The sequence below is a fragment of the Malania oleifera genome, chromosome 13 (genome assembly GCF_029873635.1).
Source record: "Malania oleifera isolate guangnan ecotype guangnan chromosome 13, ASM2987363v1, whole genome shotgun sequence".
Lineage (NCBI taxonomy): Eukaryota > Viridiplantae > Streptophyta > Magnoliopsida > Santalales > Ximeniaceae > Malania > Malania oleifera.
This window is the reverse complement of record NC_080429.1, coordinates 9,013,025-9,034,564: the sequence shown is the minus strand read 5'-3', so window position 1 is coordinate 9,034,564 and position 21,540 is coordinate 9,013,025. Positions and strand designations below refer to the sequence as shown.

Here is a 21,540-nt window from a genome sequence, read left to right as displayed (position 1 = left end):
CAATGTTATGTGAATTGTTCGAGGTCGGTTTTATAAAACCAAATTGTGAATTCCTTTAACCAGAGAGGTTATGGATGGAGGAGGAGCTACTATTTCAATATGACATTCGGATCACGGGTTACTTGACCCGGATCTTGAATAAAATACCAAAAAAATAAAATTTGATTTATTTTATCTAGAATAAAAAAATACCAAAAAAATAAAGAAAAAGTCTTTAAAATTTCAGAAAATTTTTAAAAAACGTTAAAAAATTTTCAAAAAAAAATTCTATAATGTTTTTTATTAGAAAAAAAATATAAAAAATGTTTTAAAAACTCATTTTGCTCAAATTGGATGCTTTTATTTAATTATCTATATATATATATATATATTTTGTGTACCCGAATGATTTAAAAAAAAGATAAAAAGTATTTTAAATCTCACCTATATTAGTTATGAGTGGGGTTCATCAAATAAGATCACCTCATTTAGAGGTCTTATTAGACAATTCTGAATTGTACTTTATTTTCCATTTTTATTTTAAATATTTATTTATTTATTTATTTTAAATAAGTTAATAAAATATCATTATATTCAATTTATGATTAATTAAGCACCATTCGTGAAACAGATATGAAGGAGGTGTTGATACCTTTCATTTACATAACTGAACTTCCGATCAAACTTTAGTAAAAGCAGACCAAAACTACTAGTTCCTTGACTTAAGATTAGTTTGAAAGAATAATCAACAAGTAGTAATTATGTTATCTAACAGCACATAGGTAAATAAAATGTTAGTGACGATCCATTAAACTTTTAATATTATTATTTCTTACCATTTCATACTCTTCTTAGGATTTGCAACATCACTATTAAAAAAAAAATTGTAATACTATTAAATTAGAATGACAAATTGTACATAGTTTTATCTTTGTATTAAAGTTTTAATGATTTAAAAATTAGTAATAAATTCAAATTTTAATTTTTGAGAGAAATTCTTCTAACTTAAAAAATACTTTTACATGATTGAATTTGATTGTGTTCCATGGGCAAGGATGATATAAGAGCAAGTTTTGAATCAAGTTTTTTAATTTTAACGAGTTCGATTCTTTTTACAATAATCATTTTTGACAACCAGTCCCAAATAACTAATTAAATTTTATTCCATTTAGCCTTACTATGTTTGAACACTCTTCAATTTTAAATTTGTATCGAATTTAGATAGACTGTAATATAAAATTATATCATTTTTTAAAAAAAATTATTTAAATTTAAAATTAAAGTCTAATAATTTAAACTTATATGATATACATCTTTACTTAATTGGAGAAACTCATAAAGTGGGATGCTGTTCATTGATGTGTCGGTTGTGGCCGGAAACAATGTCAACCCCCACCGGGATCACCGGAGCCTGGGCGGCTGCGGCGGCGGGCCGGCCAGTAATGTTCCCGCAGTTGCACGATCCCATCCCAGCTACCAAAGTACCCCAACAATTTGACCTAGAAAATTTTGGACCGACGAGCAATTAATGCAAATAAATGCTCACACGGCCAATTACTTTTTGAGAGTTTAGGGATTTAAAGGTTTTACCTGCACTTGACCAGAAACCGGCTCGTGATACCAGCAATGAATAGCATAGCACTACCTTATTGTTTTTTTTTTTTTTTATCATTCATAATTCTCCGAAAAGTAAAATTAACAATTTGTTTTTATTTTTTAAAAATGAAAAATTATGAGTGAAAGAAAAGAAAAATATAAAAGCATTGAATTTCTAATGTTTGGTTATCAAGAAAATTTAAAATATATATATAGATATGTCAAATCAATGAAGAAAAATTTGATTTTATATGGTATTTATATTTTTTTATTAATTTTTAATCATACTATAATAAATTTTTATTTTTTAGTAGGATTTGATATAAAAGGAAAAATATAATAAAAAATAGGTTTTCTTCTCATTTTTCTTTCATTTCCAAATGGACCCTTAAAATTTGATAGAAAAAAAATGCAAATCTCCCTAGAACTTAAAATCTCACAAACCTCTATTAATATATGATTTTTAAGAAGCTTATAAACCTTTGTAGGCTTCTTCTCTTGTGGAACATAAGTTGAGATGTACGTTTTTTTTTTTTTTTGCAAAATCTTAGGGAGGCCCCTAAGATTCTTTAAAAGTCAAATTTAGTCTTTTTGCTAAACTTTGGAAAAAGTAAATAGAAGTTTTTTTTAAAAAAAAAATAACTAAAATTTTACGTTATATTTGGAACTCGAAAAATATGAGGGAAAAGAAAGAAATATATTAAGGAATCTATATTTTCATGTTTGGTTATCGAGGAAAGTAAAAAATAAAATGAAAAATATACCAAATTCATGAATAAAATTTTGATTTTTCAAATCATTAATATTTAGTTTTTCTTTATTTTTAATCATGAAAAAAAAAACAAAGTTTAGAATCTAATATAGAATAAAAATATAATAGAAAATGAGGTTTTTACTTACTTTTTTTTTATTAAATAAAATCTTTGATTCAAAAGAACTGTTAGTAAACATAAGTCACAAAATATGAGGGAGAAAATGTCGAGAGCATTTATCCGAACATTATGTTCGCACACAAATGTAAAATAGGAAAATTTAGGGATTTAAATATTTAATCTATGCTTGGAAGTTTGAATTCGGACTCTAAATTTTAACTTATATAAATTTCAATAAAATGTAATAAATAAATATATTAATTTTCATTTGAATGAATAAAATTGAACCAATGTTATGTGAATTGTTTGAGGTCGGTTTTATAAAACCAAACTGTGAATTCCTTTAACCAGAGAGGTTATGGATGGAGGAGTAGCTAGTATTTCGCTATGACATTCGGATCCTAAGTATTCGGATCACGGGTTACTTGACCCGGATCCTGAATCTCATTTAGTACAAGGTTTCTTGCCCTATTGATGGTCATAAGACATAAATACAAGTGCTCCTCCAACTCATCAAGCTGTTGGCTAAAGCTTGAGTCGTTTTTTTTAAACTGGCGCGCCACTTCCCCAAATGGTTGGAGCCGATCCTCCCCGCGCTCCAGCCAAAAGCCAATCATCTCTCGCACGTGCTCTAGCTCATCATTTAGTCGAGCCAGATGCCGACTTATTGTGTCCAAGTCTCTGTTCAATATGTAAGTTCCCTTGGCGGCTGCGTCGAGCTGAGCTAATGCTTTGGTTAGCTTTTTTGTCGGAGTGGGATCAAATGAAGCTGCTATGAGACTCGGAGCAGCCACCATTGCTGCTAAAGCATGAAAAACCATAATTGTAGCCAACGTTGCTGTTAGCATCACGAGAAAGATAGCCGAGCCATGTCTAATTCTATTGACTAGCTGAAGCTTGGCTCGAGCATGGTCACGAGTCGTCTCAAGCCGCTTGAGCAATCCAGAGCAATTAACTTGCACGACCCGAAATCGACATGAAGACAAAGCAGATGCGACAAATGGGTTGAATGAATTGGTTAATTCGGTCAAGCGAGTTAATATTTCAGGCGGGTGATGATCCACAGGCAACGATGAAATTTCAAGAGATTCAAGAAATTTCCTGAGAGCTCTATATTTGACACGTGTTTGGTCGATATTTTTTAATAAAAAAGTACATAAAAGAGAAGCATTAGCTGTTTCTGAGAAATAGTCAGAGAGGAGAGAGTGGTTGATCACTAAGTCACTAGTAGTCAAATTCAAGATCCGAGTAATTGTTGATTGATCCGGATCCAAGAGATGCTCCATGAAGAGTCGATAAGAAGGGAGTCGAGCCGACGTTGTGGACCCAATCGGATTACATGTGACAACATCTTTATGTGTTAGAGCAAGGACACGTGTCCAAAACTCATCATATGATTGGGTACGAAAAGCATTAGCGTATTCCTCGCGAACATCCACCGCAGGAATGGTGGAAGTGCTCGTACTAGATCCTACACACCATCAACACAAATATTGTAATAATTCCCCAAGCAATATCAACACAGCTAAATGTGTGTGTTTATATATACATTCTTAAAAATAAATTAAATTAAAAACATATATAATCGAATACCTAATTATTTTTTTGTTCTTGGATCAATCAATAACAATAAACTAAAACAACGAAAATTAAAAAAAATATAAAACTTAATTAAAAATGAACTTAAATGGATTGAGCCTTGGTATGAAAACTGACTAAATGAGAACTTTCAAATTTAGGGAAATCCCGAAATTAATAATAGAATTAAGAAAAATGGACAATCCTAAGTCAAATCCTGTTTTCTAAAAATAAGCTAAGGGTTTAGAAAGACAGACGTAAACTTGTAAAGCTACCGAGGGTAGGGATAATTGTCTAGGCCTCATTGTGAAACAAAAAAGTTGCCTTACCACAGCAGGCGGGTTGGTTCCTTTGTCGTTACCGAGGAGCTCTTGGCAAGGAGCCTAGATACATACGTGAAATTTATTTTCCTTTCTGCAAGGAAGCAAGTTTTAAAAAGGATCTCAAAGTGTCTAGGATTGAACCGGAAGAGTCTCTTAACACCTTCTTTTTTCTTCTCACGAGTTGTTTAAATATAGTAATTTTGCTTACTTAATTATTGTATTTTTTGAAGTCACCTTTAATAACTTTTTCATGAATAATCTTATTTATCTGAAGTTGAAAAAAATTGATGAAAATATTATTGCGAATGAATTTTCCTATTTTGCATTTTTCTCTTGTTCTGTTTTCAACAAGCATTAATTTTTTGTTACCAAATTTGGATAATAAAAATTGTCCGTCCATTGACGTATCCCTAATAATTTATCGTAGTAAAGTTTCAAAGGGAAATCAAACCGTAAAATGAGTTTGAAATAGATATTGAAAGTTTTTTGTTGTCATAATTAATGAATAATGACAATCAAAAGCTGTGTGTGTGTAGATATAAAATTAGAAAATGAATTAATTAGGGGGACATGAAAGAATAGACGTGGATTAGATACGTACTGCAGCTGGAAAGGAATTTTCTGATGCGAAGGCTAATTCGTTTTGCCATCGTCATTACTAATTAATTCCTCCTGATTCTGATCTACCAATCAAAGTTCCAACTCTATCTGCAAACTAATGCCCCCAGGTCCAAACAGTCCCTTATCTTTCTCAGGAGAGAGAGAGAGAGAGAGAGGCTAAAAATGAAACAGAAATAAGATGACGCTTTATATATACATATCACGTCCCTGTTGCTTTTGCTTTTGCTTTTGCCTTTTGCTTTCGCTTTAAGGTGCTTAGTTGATGAGGACCGATATCTATAATATTTATAGATATCTTAGAAGGCAAATTCTGAAATTTCTCAGCTTTACTTGTGCACAAATCAATAAAATTAATTTATTAATTAATTAAAATAAAAGTGGGATTAAAGATTAAAATTAATTTTTTTTGTTTATTGATTTTATTGTGTTTTTTTTTCAATTTTTCTTGATTGATAATCAGGCATAAAAGAATGATTTTTTTTTTCTATTTGTGTCATAATATTTTCTTTAAGCTAAGAACTTAATGACAATGAATTACAATTGTAGGCTCACCAAATTGCTTTTTTTTTTTCAATTTTTTATCATAATAGAAATTTTGAAAAATATTTTTATTATTTGTAAAAAAGTTTTGAATTAATTTTAGGTGAAATTTCTATAATTGCGTATATCTTGTTTGGAACTCGAAAAATATAATAGAAAGAAAAGGAAAACGTCTAGGAGTTAAAAATATATCAAATTTATAAACAAATTTTGATTTTACACATTATTAATATTTATTTTGCTTAATTTTTAATCAAAATTTCATTTTTAATAGAGTTTTGTTGTAGCCGAAAATTGAACAATTTACACGAATCGGTCCTTGATCACGACCACTTGAAAAGAGACAAATAAAAGTAGCTTAAAGAACCCAAAATGTACTCCGGGAGACCTCTCCGATGGCTAAGTAAGGGATGAGTTTGAGAGGTGTTTATATAACAGTAAAATGTGTTAGGAAGAGATATTTTAGCCTATTTTCCAAATCCCTATTTATAGTGACAGAGTTGACTTAAGAGTGTAATGTCATTTATTGGCGAGTTATGGTGCGGGTGTGAATCGCTCCAATTCTTACCTCATCGGCGTGAATCGCTCTACTTATTATAAGACGGGTGTCAATTGCTCCGGTCGGACGGTTGACTTGGGCGGTAACTGCCCTCATAAAGTTGCGCTTTGATCTCTTCTAAGTAGGTGATATATTTGGGTTATATCAGTTGCCTCCTCATAATGATTAAGGTTCAATTCGTGAAGATTGTTCAATTTTTCGCTGCAACAAATTCTAACTCACATATGTAAAGTAAGAAGTAAAAAGTTTATAAAATAATACAAAATATTTTTAATTTTTTATAAATAAATTTAAAAAAATTAAAAATTAGATGACATTTTTGTAGTTATTTAAAAATTTTAAATACAAATTAAAAATATTTTCACGAGCAAAAATAATCAATTTTTTTTATTATTGCTTATTTATTTTGCACACATATTCTAAAACTAAAAATTAAGAAATCAAAATTTTTTTAATTCTTTGAACAATTAAAATAAACAAATTATTTTTTAGAACTAAATATACCTTAAATACTTCTCATGATTTAATATTTTTCTAAAAATACATTTTTAGATGTTAGTTTTTACGGCAAAAGGCACTAACCACCCCTGAGGCTTAACAAAAAGACAATAACTTCCTAAAGTTTCAAAAATTCCAAAAACCTTTCTTGAGATTTCAAAAATTCAAAGAACTTCCTAAAAATTTGTCAAAAAGGCACAAGTCTCCCTTTATATTTTGTAAAAAAATAAAATTTTTTAGAGCATGTAACTTTTTGATAAACCTCGAGAGAAATCTGTAACATTTTTGAAATCTGTCATTTTTGAAAAATCACAAAGGAGGTGCTTAAAATTTTTAAAATCTCAAGCGAGTTTTTTGTCCTTTTGGCATAACTCAGTAGAAGTGAGTGTCTTTTACCATAATTTTTATGTTTTAATGATGAGTATAAATGGGCTAATTGAGCCTTGATTACTTGGGATTTGTGCAAGCCCCTATGGATGCCTTAATCCATTTTCCTATATATATATATCGTCAATTAATTTCTTAATTCTAGGTTTGGAGCACGAAAATTTAAATTTAAATAAAATATAATATTAAATTATATTGATTTTTAAAAAAGATATCAATACAAATTCAAATTTTGAAATTAATCCTCCCCAAACACCACCTATGCAATACAGCCCACAACCAAAAGAGTTTCAAAACAGGCCAGGTGGCCCAACAATTTATAGGCCCATGGTGACCCCGGCCCATAATCTTATTTTGGTATTTGATAAAAATCAATGAATTTGATGATAGAGAGCTACACTGAGGACCTTCCTATGTTGGAACTGCTGGCATGACAATACAGTGAATTAGGAACATAAAATAAAAATTAATATTTTTTATTCATATTTTAAATGCATTTAAATAATCCAACAAATTAAAAATGCTCTCTTCACAAAGAACTATGATAATGGCCCCTTAATGAAACTCTCAATACGCAGGATCTTATTTTTATTATTTTATATCTTTTTTTGCTAGACAATAAGCCGATGTTACTTATTTACGTAAAAAAATCAAACTTGATATTCGCATTTATAGTATGTATCAATTACTTACCGCTAAGGGAAAAAAGGTTTTGGAGATTTTTTATGGTCTTTAAAGACATTCTCCCTTGCAATAAGATGACGAGTGCGTGATTGGGAGATGCTTTGCCTCTCCATCGAAGCTTCTTTTTATAAGTAACTGAGATCTTTTCAATATTAATATTAGACCCCCTTAAAACTCCACGGGATTTCTTTCTCTTTTTTGAAGCATGTCTCTAGCCTTTCGTCAAGCAAGTTCGATAGTTGTATAGAATTTTTTTCATAACCAAGTAAGGTTTTCATTTTATCACTTTTTTCGTTCATTGTTATTGAGTAAGATTTACTTGCCAATATGAACAAAACTTATTCATCCTTGAGTAGAACTGATTTGTCAGCACAAGTAAGATTTGTCTATGTTATGAGCAAAGATCATCTAGGGTATAAGTAGAGCTCATCTGTCTTGTGAGTAAGGATTCATCTATCTGATGATCAAGATTTATCTATCTTATGAGTAGAAGTCATCTGTTAGCACAAGTAAGACTCGTCTGTCTTATGAGCAAAGATCATCTATGGGACAACGACATGAATTAAAATTATGGAACTAATTATATAATTCAATCCCCCTTTAATAAAATTTTATTTTTTCTTAGTCAAGCGTCTGGCCTTTTCCAGGCATATATTATGACACGCTAATTCATTCAAAGATGACTTCACAAATTTAAACTTGATTTAATAATCAACAATTTAACATATAATTTTGTTAAATGACTTTGAAGGCAAAACTTAGACCTAAAATTTATAAAATCGCTCATAAGATCAAAATTATAATAATAATAATAATAATAATAATAAATACTGTGAAATTATTACAACTTCAAATTTGATGGTATAAATATGCTTCTTCAATTGTTTTCTATGACTAGTAAAGAGTCAAGGCTTAAGTGATAAGCTAAACCATAATGACGGTTCTGAAATTTAATCAATATATTTTTTTATGCTTTTTTTTTATAGAATTTATGCTGCCAAAATAATAAATACAAATTATAAGAATTTAAGAGATAATACAGACTCAATTATGTCACTAACTCAATGTTTGATACATTAGAATATGATAATTTAGGACTAAAATAAAAGAAAAATTTATATCACGTAAATTTATAAGGATTAATTTTAGTAAACTTTATTTTATTTTTATTTACCAAACAAATCTAGGCTATTCATCCTTTCTCAAAATAATATAAAGTTTGTTATTTTAGAAATATTTTTAAAATTTTTGCTATTAGAGTTCTACTAACTAAAAGATTTTTATTTTTTTTATTTTCATAACTAAGTACATAAAGAGTCTACATTCAATGTGTAACTCCAACGACACTACATGTGCCGTTTGCTTTTAATGTATATATTTGGTAGAGAATGAATGTAACAAAAATATTATCCTCTCGCCGAAAGGTACCATTGATAACTTTATTTTTGTCGCCTGAAAAAAAGATAAAGATTCTCAATTTCACTCGAGGTTTTAAAAAATAAAACACGAATCCATTTAAAAGGTTGCCTAAAAACAAAACCATCCGACTTTTTCTTTGGCTTTAACCAAACCACCAAACTATGAAAAAAGTATTTTAAGTGCTAATTAAACATTACATTATCTTTTTTAAGCTTTTTCTAGTAATTTGTATAGGGAGAGGATTAAGCAAAGATTATTCCGATGTACAAGTATTTTTTTTTTTACCTCAGGAAGGGCTAGGGTTCTAACTTTTTCTCCTCTCTAACTTTTAAGAAAATTTCGTTTGGCCGAAGAAATTTGACCATGCAAAGAAAAAAAGTAATAGTTCTCTTTTAGTAAATAAAAATTAAAAAAAAAAATTGAAGAAAATAACCATTACAAATGTTTTCTACTAAAATTTTGTTCAAAGGGATGAAGTATGCACACATCTACATGTAGTAAGACAATTTTCATAAATATTTTTCACTATAGAAGAGAATTTCATAAAGAAAAAAAAAGTACGAGTTCTCTCAAAATAAACCGAAAGAGTTAAAAAAAAAAACTTATTTTTCCTTTAAATATATTTTTAGAAGAAAAAAAATGTAAATTTTTTTATATCAAACAAATAGATTTTTCTTTTAATTCTCGTTATTTGTCATTCAGTGGACGGATTACTTAAGTAAACGCATGATTTATATTATAATTGTTTAAATTATTTATTCATATTTTATTTTATTTTTTAAAAAAATTAGAACCTATTCAGCTGTAAAAAACAATTTTTACTTTCTATTTTTTTTATACGAATGATGTATTCCCAAGAGGGGTGTGAATTGAGTTTTAAAACTTTTTTGACTAAATTAAATTTACGTCAATTCACCAAAATCATATCTCATTCAATATATAAGCGTGTATATAAAATAATTAAACAATGAATATAAACATACATGTGTAGAACATATCCCTTTTAAATTAAATGTGTGTATGCAAAATACTTATAATAATAAATAAACAAGCATACGCTTGCAGAAATTAAATGAGAGAGAGAGAGAGAGATACAAGATTTGTTAATGAAGTTCGGCCAGTCCTGCCTACGTCCCCGCCTTGGGCCACCACCCAACGATTCACTATATGCTCACTTAACCGAGCAGAGCGACGCTGCTTACAATATATCCTTATAGGGTGGAGTCTCCCTAACTTACTTAGTGGGCAGAGCCAAACCAGTTCTCCTTACGGGGCAGAGTCTCCCTAGCTCAATTTACCAAGTTGAGCCAAAATGGTTCCTCCTTATAGGGCGGAGTCTCCCTAACTCAATTCACAAGATTGAGTCAAACTGGTTCCTCCTTACAGGACGGAGTCTCCTTAACTCAATTTACCAGGCTGAGCCAAACTGTTTTCTCCTTACAAATACAGGGAGGAGTCTCCCTAACTCAATTCACCAGGCTGAGCCAAACTGGTTCCTCCTTACAGCGTAGAGTCTCCCTAACTCAATTCACTAGGCTGAGCCAAACTGGTACCTCCTTACAGGGCGAAGTCTCCGTAACTTAATCATTGGATTGAGCCAAACTGGCTCAAATAATATTTTTCGTACAAAATAAATGTTTCTCAAATAAACAGAGTTGTACACATTGAAATACTATATACACTCGCATATGATATTAAAATGAAGCTCTGTAGAGTTTATAAAAAATCCTCTCAAAATATTTTTCAAGTAAATATGTAGAGACCCATAGAATTATCGTAATTAAATAATAAAAGAAAGGAGGAAGAAAATGAAAATTTTAAGAAGGTCAGCAAGGTCTCGTTGACGAGAAGTTACCGAGAGGACGATTTTTAGGACCTAAATTTCGTCGATGAGTAGTAAGGGTTCGTCGACGAAACTCCTTTTGGCCTCGTCGACAAGGTGACATGACTCGTCGACGAGGCCACGTGTCAAGACATTTATAAATATGCAGGAAACGGATTTTCAACGAAGGAATTTCTCTCTCTCTCTCTCTCTCTCTCTCTCTCTCTCTCTCTCTCTCTTATTTTCTCTCTCTAAAAATGGGTTTCTCTTACTTCTCTCTAAGTTTTCGGCTCCGTCTGTCCCCGGGTTGACGATCAGAAGCTATCACGGTGATCTTAAGGAGATTCTCTGTAACATAGCTGGAGTGAAATGTTGGTTTGAGAAGTTTGGGAACCATCCCAAAACCAAGGTAAGTGGATTATTTGAGTATTTTTAGTATTACCAAATTCATTTGAGTTTACATTTTGTATTATATGAAAATATACTAGAGTTTTGTGAAGTAAAATCAGGGTATTATATTTTCAGGAATAGTGTGTTTTTGGGACTCTGTAGGCATGGGTTGAGGACCCCAGTGGGTATTTTAGGAACTCGGGTAAAATGATATATGGTTTATAGCCTAAAAATTATGCATATATGGATTTGGGGAAAATATGTATGTGATAATAATTTGGGTGAATTCAATTATTTGATTGAGAAATTATATGTGTATTATTTCAGGATGTTGAAATTATGAATGCCGCACGCGTGATATTTTAAATAGCAATTAGTGCTCAGATAGTCAGGTAAGGAAAATATGCTATGTTAGAAGTTTTAGAAATTATTATCAGTAAAGTATATGTATTTTGGGATGTGATTTACAAATGTTTAAAGGAATTAAATTATATAGTTTTTCATATCAGTATACAATTTATAAATTATTTTATTACCAGAAAATACAGATTTCAGAATATAGATTTATTTAGTTGTGTGACATGAGTTATTATCGGATTAGTAAGGAATTTATACAGCTTTCAGTATAACTTGATTTATAGTATGTGCACAGAAATATATATTATAGCAATTTCAGAATACCATGATTTACAGTATATGTACGGAAACATATATTGTTAGCATTTATAGAATACAAATGATATTTACAGATTTCAGAACCATAGCATTCAGATACACAGACATTCAGATGTTCAGATATTTAGATATTCAGTTATACAGATATTACAGTTACTCAGATCAAATATTACAGTGTTATGGTTATTTCAAAATCATGGTAAAAGAGTAATATAGAAATATCAGTTATATATATAGCATCGCACCCTGATGGACCAGATTCAGTCAGTAGAGCATGGTACCATAGCTATTTTCAGTTCAGAATGCAACCACATAACTCAGATAGTATGTGAATTTTCAGCAGTCAATCGTGCCTATGCTGTGGACAGGCTCCCCGTCAGTTAGGGTTGAGGAGGTCAATCTGACTTTCAGAGTTCAATTGACTTATCCTAGTCGGCTAGTCAGGATAGGTCCCGCCTTCGAGCCGCACAACCCTATCACGAGGGGTTAAATCATGACTTTCAGTTATTTATCTAGTGAAGTTTCTCAGTTATTATATATGTATTCATATTTACAGAAACCGTAGACATACCTATAAATACTAGAAGTATTATGAATAGAATATTCAGAAAATTAGTTATGTTAAGCAACATAGATATGAGCTATATTATAATATTTATACGTGTTTTCTCATATTCAGTTAATTATGGTATTTCTAAATTAGATTTTACAAATATGTAAACTCGTATGTCACACACTAGCAATAGCATATTTCGTCTTATTGAGCATTGTCTCATCCCAATGATTTAATGTTTTTCAGGTGATTCAGTTAGGCGAGCAGATCAGGCTCGCAGATAGAGGGGCTACAGTACTGCCCTATTTGTAGGGTGAGTATTTTTAGGAGGTCATTTTTTAGTAGTCCCTTTAGATGAGGGTATTTTGGTAATAGTTGTGTATGCATATATTGGGAAATATTCTAACACTCTGGTATTGTATATATTGACATGGTTGTATGTATTCTGCTTTCCACTACATAGGTAGTTTATTGGGTTCTAGATTCCATGGTCCCTATCTGGTCCGTGATGATGGTTTAGTTTCATTAGAAGCTATCAGAGTAGTGAATTTTCACAGTATATATTTATAAAGGTAAAAAAATGGCAGGTAAAAGGAGGTCGTTACAAAATCAGTAAAAGTATGGAAAATGATTTTGCTATTTTGAAAATGACCTTTCAAAATTCAAATACTATTTAGGCATTGAGCAAGATATATATATATCAATGAATATATATGCTCAAAACATTCTTGTACTGACCCCAAAGTTTTTCTTCCAAAAATATATTCAAGAATAAGATTAGGAGAAACTAGGGTCTTCTTAAAATGATTGACCTTATAAAGATAAGAAGACTTAAGAGCAGAATATATATAAGATTTAAATATATGCTCAAATCTTAGTTGGATAAACAAAATATTTCCCCAAAAATAATTTTTGAAGAAATATTATATTTGAAAACCATACAAAGGCTATTAAGCAATATATACATATATATATATATATATATATATTTATAAACTTGAATATATATGCTTAAGCCTTTTTAAAACAAAACCCCTAAATATTTTTCTCCAAAAATGATTTTCAAGAGAGTGTAGGAGAAAGTAATCTTTGAAAAACATAATTGTAGCGCGTCCAACCCAGTGGGGCCCAGAGTGCTAATATTCTATAAATAACCCTATAATACTCTGATAACACCATATCAACCTCTATAATTAATATAAACATACAACCAAAGGAAGAAAAATATACTTATACAACCATATATACCAGAGTACTAGTCTCAACCAGTCTTACTAAAATTTCCCAAAACATTATACAACCCAGAATGTTCAAAAACAACTAAACATTACAACATAGTATCCTACCAAGCCCACTTTCGGCTAGATTGTCTAGGTCCCACCCCGGAGCCCATTGACTCGTTTTCCTATAGGTCCTGAAAATTTGATATATTTATTGGGGTGAGATACTTTTCAGTAAGACGGAATAGATTATTATCAGTGTATGGCTAACATGAGTTTTGTGAACTTAAACACATTCTTTAATTTACTTTATCTAACAGATATGACATTTGTACAATATAACTCACACCTATACAATTGAAAATACACATTTATTTCATAATATAAAACAATTCGATAAATAGCCTCCTTTACATAAATTCACATATATGCGTAGAAGAAACCCCATTTTAGACATACAACTCAACATACACAATGAGTGTGTGCAATATGAAGGCTGAGCATCAGAGACTGACGAGATCATTGCAACCACTTCACATTCCCGAATGGAAGTGGGAGCATATTTTTTATGGACTTTGTCACAGGGTTACCACCGACATTGGATGGACAGGATGCCATTTGGGTAGTCATTAACTGATTAATGAAGACTGCCCATTTCCTTCCAATTAGGATAAACTACTCCATGAGTAGACTGACAGAATTGTACATACAGGAGATAGTTAGACTACATGACATTCATGTAATGACCCAGGAATTTAAATAAGTAGAAAATACGATAAATAAAATGGATTAATGGATAATGAAGGAAAAAGGAAAAAACTTATAAGGAAAAGCAAGCCTCGTCGACAAATGTCCTGTATTCGTCGACGAGTGTCCTTCTAAGATCGTCGATGAAGTCTGCTTCTCGTTGACGAAGGAATCCCAAGAGAGTGTAATTGGAACTCTGAATTTCGTCGACGAAGGTATCTTTTCGTCGACAAAGACTCTACAGTGCCTCGTCAACGAATCGACGTGTCTTGTTGACGAAGTCGTGCCTATAAATTGAAATTTTTTCATTTTTCAGCGTGAAAACTCGGCCAATTCTCCTTCTCTCTCTAGAAAACGATCCCCCAGCCTTCTCTCTTTGATTTTGGGCTGATTTTGACTTGGTTTGACAATCCAGAACCGCCAAGGGGTTCGTGGGATCATTCTCTTCAAGGTTGTAGGAGCTAATCGTTGGGTTATGAGATTTGAAAAACATCCCAAAATCACGGTAAGTGATTTATTTTGGGATTTTCTTAAGGAATATTGTTATTTGGAGCCTAGAAAATAGTAAATAAGTATTTTACTTAAGATTTAAGTTAATTGGAACTTATTTAATTTAAGTTAGGATTTTTGGATTCAGGGTCCAAGTGAACGCTACGGGTATCGGTTCGGGGATCCTGCCAGCGCAGTTTGTGTCACGACCTGCTCATTTTCACATATATATTTTTTTTTATATAACATCAAAACATAAAATCAATATCATACATTTCACATTCCAGCTCAGCAAGTCACCATCCACCTGGACCCGTGGTATCAGGGATATAACAGAACATACAGCAGAAGCCTACGCAGTAGAAAATATAAAATCATATACATCTCATCATAATGAGCATAACTTATACCATAGTACTACAAACACTATCTCTCAGTATATACATCCCAAAAATAAATCTAGGGACAATTCCCACAAAAATCTAACTGTCCCTACCAAGACTCACCTTTCCAACAAGGGCAGATAACTGCTCTATAGTCTATACACAACCTCATAGTCCCATCTTTCTTTTTCACAAATAAAACTGGAGCTCCCCACGGAGATACACTGGGTCGTATGAAGCCCTTATCAAGCAGATCCTGCAACTGACTTTTCAACTCTGCTAACTCCACTGGCGCCATCTGATAAGGTACTTTAGAAATCGGCGCTGTACCGGAAGGTAGATCAATGGAGAAATCTACCTCACGATCAGGTGGCAAGCCTGGTAACTCATCAGGGAAAACATCTATAAACTCCCTTACTACCGGCATGCTATCAAGTTTCAACTCATTCCCTGACATCTCTTTTACAACAGCCACAAACCCCAGACAACCACTCAACAGTAGTCTCCTAGCCTGAATAGCTGAAACTAGCTGAGGCGAGGATTGCACTCGCGACCCTACGAACTTAAATTCCTCTTTCCCCGGAGATCTGAATATCACCTCTCGTGCACGGCAATCTATGCTGGCAAAATTAGCCGCTAGCCAATCCATGTCAAATATAACGTCAAACTCGTGCATGTCTAACACTATCAAATCAGCAGACAATATTTTCCCCTAAATCTCTACTGGGTAGTCGCGGAATACCCTACTACACCTCACTACTGATCTAGTCGGCCTAGATACCAACAATTCAACATCTAATGACTGTGTTTCAGCCCCACATAGTTTAACACACCCCTAAGACACAAACGAGTGTGTAGCTCCTAAATCAAATAATGCAATAACTTTAAAAGAAAGCATAATCACCATACCTGTCACCACGTCACCTGCCATGTCAGCCTCGCCTGGCGTCAAAGTGAACACCCTGGCTGGAGTCGTATTCCTCTGCTGGCCCCCACGTGGTGCCTGATAACCTCCCCGATATGGTCTAAGAGCTGAAATTGCATCTAGTGGTGTAGGGCAGTATCATACCATATGCCCTGGTTTACCACAACGATAACACACTGGAACTGCATCTGATAAGGTAGGACAATCTCGCACCATGTGCCCCGATTTACCACAACGGTAGCACAATATACCACCAGCTCGACACTCCCCCCAGTGCCTCCTACCACAAGTTTGACAGACTGGAGGACCCTGCCCTGTCTGCACCTCACGTCCTCCCGTCTCTTGTCTCCGTCCTCTGCCATGATTACCTCTCCTCCACTAGCCCAGTCTATGACTTTTCTAATAGCCAGTAGATGCAGACCTCTTCCTCTGTCCCTGCTCCTTTGCATCAAGACACTCACCAACCTCTGCCAAAGCTGCCTTATCGACCAACTCAGCAAAGTCCTGGATCCGCAGTACCACCACCTGCTTGAATATACTCTGCCTTAAGCCTCTCTTAAACTGTCTCGCCTTCCTCACCTCATCGAGAACAATATACGGGCCAAAACGAGAGAGCTCAATAAAACGTGTTGCATACTGCTGGACGGATAATTGTACCTGCTTCAGACTCAGGAACTCCTCTACCTTAGCCTCCTTGACCGTAGCTAGAAAATATCTATCAAAGAATAGATCTTTAAATTGGTCCCATGTCATAGCTATCGGAGTCACCCTCTGCTGCTCTAATAGTCTCACCGCAGTCCACCACCTCTCGGCCTCTCCTGTCAGTCTATAGGTGGCAAAGAGGACCCTCTGTTCCTTAGTACACTATAGTATAGCCAAGATCTTCTCAATCTCCTGTATCCAGTTCTCGGCGGCTACAGGATCAACTCCGCCTGAGAACGCGGGAGGATTCATCTTCGTGAACTTCTCTATGGTGCACCCATGGCCTGCAGATGGACCACTCTGCTCCCTCGAACTCCTAGCGATCTCAGCCATAACCTGCTGAGCCATGCTACGTAATACCGCGTCAGAGTCGGTCCCAGCTGCACCTGATGGTCTTGCACCATCACAGCCACTCGCATGGGCACTATTTCCTCCTTTTGGATCCATCCTGAAACAACAAACACGACTTAGAACTTCTATCCTTATAATTTACCCACCTATCCTCACCACTTATCTCAACATTCCTAACTCATTTCTAATCTCCAGTCCTACATTCTAGGAACACAACCCGACAATAGCTTACTATGGTTTTCCTGAAATCGTCACCCTAGGAAAAACACAGAAACTACTACAGAAGTCCTGTCTCTAGACTGCAGAACAAATCCTCAAATCTTTTCCTAAACTCTGGTATTGTTTCTGTTGCACTCTAAAGTCTACAGAACCTAACAACCTAGGCTTTGATACCAAACTGTCACGACCTGCTCATTTTCACATATATATATATATATATATATATATATTATATAACATCAAAACATAAAATCAATATCATACATCTCACATTCCACCTCAACAGGTCACCATCCACCTGGACCCGTGGGTACTAGGGATATAACAGAACATACAGCAGAAGCCTACGCAACAGAAAATATAAAATCATATACATCTCATCATAATGTGCATAACATATACTAGAGTACTACAAACACTATCTCTCAGTATATACATCCCAAAAATAAATCTAGGGACAATTCCCACAAAAATCTAACTGTCCCTACCAAGACTCACCCTTCCAACAAGGGCAGATAACTGCTCTATATCAGCGAGGCTTTTCCCGCTCTCCTATCAGGGGCTCCTGAAAAATGTATAAGATTTAGGGGTGAGACACCTCTCAGTAAGGGAAATAAACTAATATTAGTGTGTGGCAACATGAGTATACTGCGTTCTACATATACCATACATAACATATTCGATACTGTTTATCAAATCTGGGAAAACATATGTATATCAATACATGGCAGAACATACTGCATTTTCATAAACATTTCTCATCTCATATCATAATAATAATAATAACATAAAAACCACCCTGGTAGGTTAGCTGGCTGTTGTCATGTATTACCCCCACATGACTGGGTTGTGTAACCTGAAGGCGGGACCCGAAAATGGTTGGCCAACCATTGCCAAATCAATAGTCTAGTCTGTAGGTCCGATGGGTCTACCCAGACTGGTCCGTACACCAGGGGCGATAACAGCACACTTCTTGAACATAACCACATCGACCATCCAACCTCACACCACTCCGTACAGCGGCGTTAACACAGATATCATGATCACGAGGACCATGGACACATAGCAACGGTACTGTGCAAGTGCTAGCCTAGACCAAGCCAACCAGGTTCTAATATCATATACATATACTAAAATCATGATACATAGATATCTTATATCATTCATTTTCACATCAATCATATCATTTCACATACATATGTGTATTATGAAAATCATCAGCTCGTACGCCGGTATTACACGTTTTAACATAGCACGGCCCGTACGCCGACAAATCACATAGCACAGCCCGTATGCTGGCAAACCACATAGCACGACCCGTACGCCGGCAAATCACATAACACAGCCCGTACGCTGGCAAATCACATAGCACGGCCCGTACGCCAGCAAACATATCCATATATATATAAACATCTCGGCCCGTACGCCGGTTTTCCATCATAAAAGTCCATATCATCCACATTCCCAAAAAACAGCATTTTACAACATTTTTACTCATGCCACACAGTAGATTTTCCACATATTCAACATACGATCATTTTCACAGTATTTTGCAAATATAAAACGTGCATATATATATATATATATATATATATATAAACATATAAATTTTCCATAAATCAAATGATAACTATATATATATATATATATATATATATAAGCATTTTCGAAAACAGTACTAGCTTAGTTTATCCCCTTACCTGGTCCCTGAACAGCCCCTAAGAAAGTCTTCCTCGCCCCCGTAGGGTTCCTAACTCAACACCCTGAAAATAAAAACTCACAGAATTAAACTTTAGTATTTCAACGTATATAACAATTCTTTTAACTATCATTAAGTCAAATTCGGCTTAAGAGTCTTACCTCAACTCAGCGATAATTTCCTACGTTCCCAATCAACACCCCTGGAAACGAAAACCCCCAGTATTAAACTTTAATATTTTAACACATAAAACACTTTTCTTAACTTTCACAAATCCAAATATTGAGTAAAAAGCCTTACCCTGGATTTGGGATGGTTTCCACCTTACTTCCACCGATGATCCACTCCAGCTGATTCGGAGAGAACTCCGCTAGGAATGTCGTGGTGAGTTCGGATTGTCGATCCGGTGAAGATCTGGCCCGAAATCGATGAAAGAAGGGGAGAGGACCGAAGGGGAGAGAGAGGGAAAAAGTTAGCTTCTTAAAGAAGCTTTAAACTTTTGGATTTCCATATTTATAGTACAGCGGAATTCGTCGACGAGCCCAACCTTCGTCGACGAGTCCTTTACAAATTTTGTCGACAAGACCCTGTATTCGTCGATGAAATTCAGGCTGCCTCAGAACCCCTCTCGGTATGTTCTCGTCGACGAAGCCCTGTGTTCATCGACGAAACCCTGTGTTCGTCGATGAAGCTTGGCAGCTTCCCTTCTTTCCCAACTTCCATTTTCCTTTTCTTTTATTGTTTAAATTTCATTTAAAATCCAAGTCATTACAGTTTGAAAGTCAGGTAAGGGGCAAACTTATATATTAAATCAGGTTTTTCATGAATTAAAATGAATTATGTGTTATTTTTGTATATATGTTTATATGTGGGTTTAAAATGCCAGCCATGAAATTTGTGTTTTTTGATCTTAGGAATGTTTATATAGTTGTGTATATGTGAAAATGAATGAATGGAAGTGGAAAGGAATTTTTGTAACGCCTCGATTTTCCATACAAATTTTTTTTTTTCTCAATATCAATAATAAATAAATAATCACGTCATAAATCCACAAATCGGCCACATCAACAATCCTACTTTCATTCATACGACCCAATCCGCATTAGGTATCGGGTAAAAAGTTATTTTATTATACAACAAACAGCGGAAGACAATATACACATATCAGTCAGAATACAATACCCAGAGTATCCATGTACACATATACACATATACACAATACTATCTCATATCCAAAAACAATACAATCCTAGGGAATCACACCTCCCTAGTCCAAACTCACCTTGTATATCAGGGTCCCAGCTCCCTATGATCACAGAGCTCTACCACCTAGCCTATCTCTGTCCCCTAAAAAATTTAGATAATTTGGATGAGACACATCTCAGAAAGAAGGAATAAATTATTTACAGTGTGTGACCATATGAGTACAATTATAATACACATTACTTTTGAAATCACCATTTCATCTAAGAAAATACACTGATATACACATTCTCATAATCGTATAGATATACAACACAAGCTTTTATAAACTTTAAAACCATTTATTAAATTCAATGATATCCAACACATAATTATCTGTGAAGTTCCTAAGAATAAGGAAGATTACTCGCCCATACAGGTTGCTTCCCTCTGCCCTAACACGTCATGCAGCTGGGTATGGCCACATCTGATACCTATCAGGGCACTCACCTAACTAAGTAAGCCCTCAGGCGAAGAGTTTCATTTCGCCTTAATTATTTATATTATTAACTCACACGGTTCCATTTCTCAATTTTATCATTCTTTATTTCTCAATTTCCATTCTTTCTTTCATTTCTCATTTTAGCCAATTTTATCATTCTTTCACTTTTCGTTTCTATTTTACTTTGCGGCTCATAAGTATCACCGGTATCAAATATCAACATCGCGTTGGTAACTCATGGCCCCCCTGAGGATCTTTCTATACACGTCATGCTTCCCCCCATGGTCAAGATTGTGTGGCCCGAAGGTTGGATCTGACCGCGGTTGGCCGACCCGGTTAGATCAAATAGCATTCAAATATCATATCACATATCGCGTCTGTAGTACGACTGGCCAGCCTAAAACCCTGATCTGGACTCAGAGGGCCCAACAACTCTACACAATGGCACAGTCGACTGTCACGCCACACGCTCTAAGAGTCCGTGTCGTTGCACTAACACCACTAGCAACGGTACCGTGCTCAATATCATAACCATCCAATAGGGTTTACCACCATCTACCCGCAATTATTATGCGGTATTGGCATTTTATCATTCATATTTCACGTATTTCCACATTTCTCATTT

The 21,540-nt window shown here is 34.0% G+C and overlaps 1 protein-coding gene across 1 annotated transcript; it reads right to left on the bottom strand.

The window, feature by feature from the left end:
* Nucleotides 1-2,848: 2,848 nt before the first annotated feature.
* Nucleotides 2,849-16,266, bottom strand: LOC131145676 (UPF0496 protein At3g49070). The gene is made up of 2 exons (XM_058094875.1): nt 16,245-16,266; nt 2,849-3,918 (listed from the first exon to the last, which is right to left on the bottom strand). The coding sequence occupies exons 1-2, from the start codon at nt 16,264-16,266 to the stop codon at nt 2,849-2,851; spliced, it is 1,092 nt and encodes a 363-aa protein (XP_057950858.1).
* Between the last annotated feature and the right edge of the window lie 5,274 nt (nt 16,267-21,540).

Coding starts and splice junctions, on each gene's coding strand:
- LOC131145676 (XM_058094875.1), bottom strand. CDS start 16,266: ATGGCAGGTGACGTGGTGACAG. Junction 3,919..16,244: donor GGCAGGTGACGTGGTGACAG/GTATGGTGATTA, acceptor GATGGTGTGTAG/GATCTAGTACGAGCACTTCC.